The following is a 5,020-nucleotide window of genomic DNA, read 5'->3' as shown; positions in this document are numbered from 1 at the left end:
TGTAGGGGAAGGCTAACACGGGGTTTTCAGACCCTCCTTGGTTTGGGGGGAAAGCACTGGGTTTGGGGTGAGGCCGAGCTGGATTCCGGTCCGGACTCTGCATCTTACTAGTTGTAGGACGCGGAGCACGACACCTAACACTAACGTCCTGTAAGTACTGCTCACAGCGACCTCACGCGCCTAGTGGGGGGCGAGTCCGTGCTGTTCCTCTCCAGGGTCCTGGATGATGTGGGTTCTCTTGGGCCCTTGGGGCCGCAGCAGCCCGAGGGGTCCCTGTTCCTGCCCCTCTTCTTCCAGGCCCTGCCCGTGAAGCTGCAGGGCAGTTACCCGCCAGAGATTCCCCGTCTCTGCCCCGTCCAACCCAGCCCCTGCCAGGGTGAAGGGAGAATAATGAGACAGCAGCCTATGGAAAGGAGATCCAGGAGAGGAAAAAGAAACAAGTTTTATTTAAGCCCCAAACACTCGGCTAGAAAAACCAGAAAGGAAAGAGAGCAGGGAAGTGAGAAGAAAAAGGACATTAAAAAAGAGAGACAGAGAAAACACAGCAACCCTTTTCCATTTAGAAATTGTCAAGTTACACTGACAGAGGTCACAGAATATCCACAGAAGCCATCACTGCTACACCAACACGGGCCCTACGGGGTGGACGGGGTGGGGTGCGGAGCCGGGGCTCAGCCCGGGGGAGCCCCCACCTAGGCCCCCTCTCCGAGCCTTGGGCCCAGAGGCTCCTGGGGAAACGGCCTATTGTGGAAGGGGCGGGAGAGGAACCCCCCATGCGAGTAACACAGCACAGTGGGCGGGGGCGGGGGGACCAGGGACAGGGATCCCCCGACGGCTTAGTTTTCTCTTGGTCAAGCACACACTGGTGGACAGAGCAGCGAGGGGCATGCAGCTGGGGGGCACTGACGTGCTGCGGGCTTTGAGGCGGCCGGGGGCGGGAACGCGGGAGGGGAGCCAAAGCCAGGGGTGCAGGGTCGATGGAACGCACACGCAGGCACTCCCACACGCCTGGGTCTACACACCTGTGCACACGCACACACCCGCACACACAGGTCACATGCACCTCCACGTACCGCCCTCTGTCCACGCATATGCAGCTTGCACGCATACCAGCCTCTCGCAGCCACGCACGTCTGCACGCACACACAGGACACACCTTCTCACGCGCACAGCGCCTCGGTACCGGCATGCGGGCGGGCACGCGCCCGGGCCCCAGCACGCAGCAGGCACCGGGTGCGCAGGCCTCCCCGCACGCGCGTGTGGAAGGTCGCGCCTGTGCACGCACACGCTTCCGTCCACACGCGGGCAGGTGGACCCGGGCCAGCGCGCACACGCACACCGGCTGCGCACAACGCCACACGAACGCCTCTCAGCCCGGAAATGTGCAGGAACCAAAGGGAAAGAAAGATGCAAATCCCACTGGGCGCTACGTGGGCGGGTAGGGTGCGGCCCACGGCTCCCTCCGTCTGCCCCGCGTGGACAGACTCCTCCTCCTCCCCCCACAAAGGGACATTCAACTCAGGACAAAGACGGCGGGGCACACATTCAGGTCACAGGGCTGAGGGTGGGGGCAAGCGAAAAGTAGCAAGCAAAGAGTAATGGAGTGGAGGGAGGAGGGGGCACCACTCCCCCCTCCCCTCCCAATCAGGGGGTCTCTGTACAGCCAAATCAAACCAAACCATTTCACTGGACCACAGAAGCCAGGCCGATGTGCCCATCCTCCAGCCCCCCTCCCCCGCCAAACAGCGGCCAGGGAGAGAGTGCCGTGGTTTTTTTTTTTTTTTTTTCTTTTTAAATATTTATATATATTTATATTACGTATATTATATATATATAATATGTAAATATATTTTTAAAACAATATAAAATGTTAAGACACTTCACTTAAATGTAAAGAGTTGCCTGCAATTAAAAGTAATTGCATCATTTATGAGGTCCTTTTTTTTTTTTCTTATTTTCCAAGGGTTTTTTTTTTTTTCAGGAGGGATTTTTTTTTTCCTCTTCTTTTGTTATTTTTCAAAAAGGCCTGCTTGCCTTTGTACAAAAATGATCCAAAGCTAGAAAACAAGGATGAACCAACAAAAACAAAACAAAACAAAACAAAAAGAAATGAAGAAACACAACCCCAGTCTCCCTTCCCTCCCCAACCCTCAACAGCTCCCCTGGCTCTCCCCAAACACTGACCTTCCAGCCAGGCCCCAGGGACTAGGTTCTTCCCCTTCCACGGCGCCCTCTTTCTGTGCTTACGCAGGGAGACCACCCCAAACCCTCCCCTGTGCTTATCCCACTTTGTGCTCCAAATAGGAATCCTGCTCCCCAGGGGCCCTCCTCTATCTGCCTCCTCAGCCCCCCACGCACATAACCCCCTGCCAGCCCCTCACTGTGCCCTTGGGGGGGCCGGGGCTGAGAACCAAAACTGGTCTTCCTCCCCTTCTCGGGACCTGGTCAAAGGCATGGCTGCCACAGCCTCTGTAAGGCAGGTGTCCGCAGGTCGGGTCTAGGGGCGCTGGCTGGCCAGTCAGGCCTCAGGGACCCTCGAGGACCTCACCAGAGGTCACCAGCTCCCCATTTAAAAATCATCTCACCCCTTCCCTGAAAAACCTCAAATTTCAAAGACGATGCTTAAAGGTCAAGTCGCTTGACCTTTGGATCAGAGCTGTCCTCACTGCCCCCCATCAGTTCCTCTCTGTTCCCCCCAATTCCCTCACAACCAGACCCTTCCCACCCTCCAGGCCCCCAAATCTAGTTTTCTAGGCCCTTCATTCTTGCCCACCCTACCCCCATTAAATAAGTTAATATCATTTAAAGTGCTAAATTAGGAAACCGAAAGTACCAAATAGCCCTCCTCGGGGCTGCTTCTGGAGAAGTGATCCTGGCGTCGGGCTGGCTGACCAGCCCACTGCCCACAGCCCCAGCGTCCAGAAGGGCCCGCTCCTCGCTCGGCACAGGCCAGGCGGCTTTCAGCACAAGAAGGGCATCCCGGGAAGCCAACTCCTCTCCAGGACCCACAGATTGCAAGGCCTGACACCTGCTCCCAGGCCCCCCCAACCCTGGCCTCCCTCCCCGACCCATCTGTCTGGACTCCAGGCCCGCAGGGGCATGAGCAGAAGGGAGAGGAGCAGCAGACTTCAGTCTCCGCGAGGCTGCGCCACTGGGGCGCCTCCAGGGCCAGAGTCTCCCTGCCGGCCTGACAGTGGGGTGGCTCCAACGTCCGGAGTGTCCTCCAGGAAGGTTTCCGAGGAAGGGGAGAGGGGTGTCTTGCCGCTCCAAGTCTCCGTGCCTCAGAGTTTGTTTGGAGTGCTCTCGGGAGGGGAGCATAGGGTGCAGGGGCTTTGGGATGGATGTGGGAGGAACCGTGGGTAAAGAGAAGAGGGAGGGAGGAGGACAGGAGGTGGGCCATTTGGGAACAGGACATCAAGGGAAGGTGGTGTGTTTTGGTTTTTAGTTTTACAGTGTCGTTTAAAAAAAAAAGACAATTAAAAGTAAATCATTTAAAAAAACCAAAAACACCAACAAGGGATGGGTGTGGAGAGCTGAGGAGGGCCACACCTGTGGCAAACCCTTTGGAGGGCCCAGAAAATAGGGTGGGGGTAGGGCAGAGATGAAGGGAAGAAGAGCAGGGAGAGAAATGGGGGGGGTGAGAAGGGGGGACAGGCTGAGGTGGAGGTGGGAGGGGGCTTCTAGAAGGAGATGGAAGAATTCCTCGCCCCAAAGGAAGTCAATACAGGGATAGAGGTTCTGGAAGCCGAGGGCTTTTCTGAGACTGGGCTCGAGGTCTCATTTGACCCGCTCATCTCTTTAGATGGTTTAGTGGCCTGGAACAAAAACAGGAGTCAGGGATCAGAGAGAGGAAGGGAGAACCTTCATGCAGGCCCCCAGCCGAAGTTTAAAAAATGGAAAACCTCCACAAATCCAAGAGAAAATTAACTGCAAAAGGAAGAAGCTAGAGGGGCATCTGGAGAGAGTGATCCCCCGAGATGGGGAGGAGGGGGCCACAGTGGGGGTGCAGGATGGGGCAGGGGGGTGGGTATTGGGCTGGACCCAAAGCCTTGGGGACCTGGGTTACTGACAGGAAAGAGAGCAGGTGGAGGAGAGAGACCAGAGAAGCACAAGGGAGGCCCCACCCAGGACAGGTGGACAGGAAGATGGGAGTGGGGAGGACAGGGGAGGGGAGGGAGAAGTAAGAGATTAGCTGCCACAGGGGTGCGGGGCGGGGGGGGGGGGGGGGCGTGGCCCCAGCTGGGAGTAGGTGGCCAGGGCCTCTTCTGACCTCTACAGGAGGCTGATCCTAAGCAGAAGGGCTTATGGGGACCATGTGGGGCAAGCTGGTCCTGGGGGGGTGGGGGGCACTTCTCTAAAGAAACCCCCCCCCCGCACCCCGCCCCACCCCCAAGCTGGAGGAAAAGGCACTCACTGCATCCAGCCCCTGGCCCAAGGCAGGAAGCCCCGCTGCCTCCCCCACAAGTGTTCTCCCAGCTTCCAGCTGCTCCTTGTGTGGGGGTCGTGGGCGATGCGGGTTACTCCCTCCTGACGCGCGCCACACGCACGCACGCACGCACGGGGCAGCCCTGCTAGTTAGAAATAGCCGCGCCTGCTCCCACCCCCAGCAGACTCGCTGTGTCCATACGGGTTCCAGAGCCATCTGCCTCACCTCGAGCGAGAGGAGGAGGTGTCGCAAATGCGGAGTCCAGGGCCCTGCTCCAGAATCTCTCTCTGGCTCAGGCTCAGGCAGCTGCGTTTTGGGCAGGCACCCTAGGCGACCCGGCTGCACACTTCGCTTTGAGCGCCACTGGGTTGGGCTGCACGGACTGGGTTTCTCTCTGTCGCAGCCACTGCCCACCCCCCCCCCTTCCTTGCAAAGCTACTAGGGGGATAAGGGATCGGGCTTGATAAAAAAAGAAAGGAACGAAGGGGGTGGCTGGAAACTGCGCTGGGCTCATCACACCACCTCCCGCAGCAGGGTCTGCGCAGGGTGGCTCCCCTTCCCACTGCCCAGCGCCCCCCCCCCCCCCCCCCCCCG

General features: G+C 58.3%; 1 protein-coding gene across 1 annotated transcript in view; it reads right to left on the bottom strand.

The window, feature by feature from the left end:
* Nucleotides 1-417: 417 nt before the first annotated feature.
* SRCIN1 (SRC kinase signaling inhibitor 1) overlaps nucleotides 418-5,020 on the bottom strand; it is a 68,616-nt gene continuing 64,013 nt past the window's right edge. The window contains exon 19 of the mRNA XM_040640727.1: nucleotides 418-3,815. Coding sequence (XP_040496661.1) covers nucleotides 3,681-3,815 — 135 coding nt within the window. The 3' untranslated portion in view covers nucleotides 418-3,680. The remainder of the gene's footprint in view (nucleotides 3,816-5,020) is intronic.

Source organism: Ursus maritimus, unplaced genomic scaffold (assembly GCF_017311325.1).
Source record: "Ursus maritimus isolate PB19 unplaced genomic scaffold, ASM1731132v1 scaffold_24, whole genome shotgun sequence".
NCBI classification, from domain to species: Eukaryota; Metazoa; Chordata; class Mammalia; order Carnivora; family Ursidae; genus Ursus; species Ursus maritimus.
This window is presented reverse-complemented; position numbering and strand designations above follow the sequence as displayed.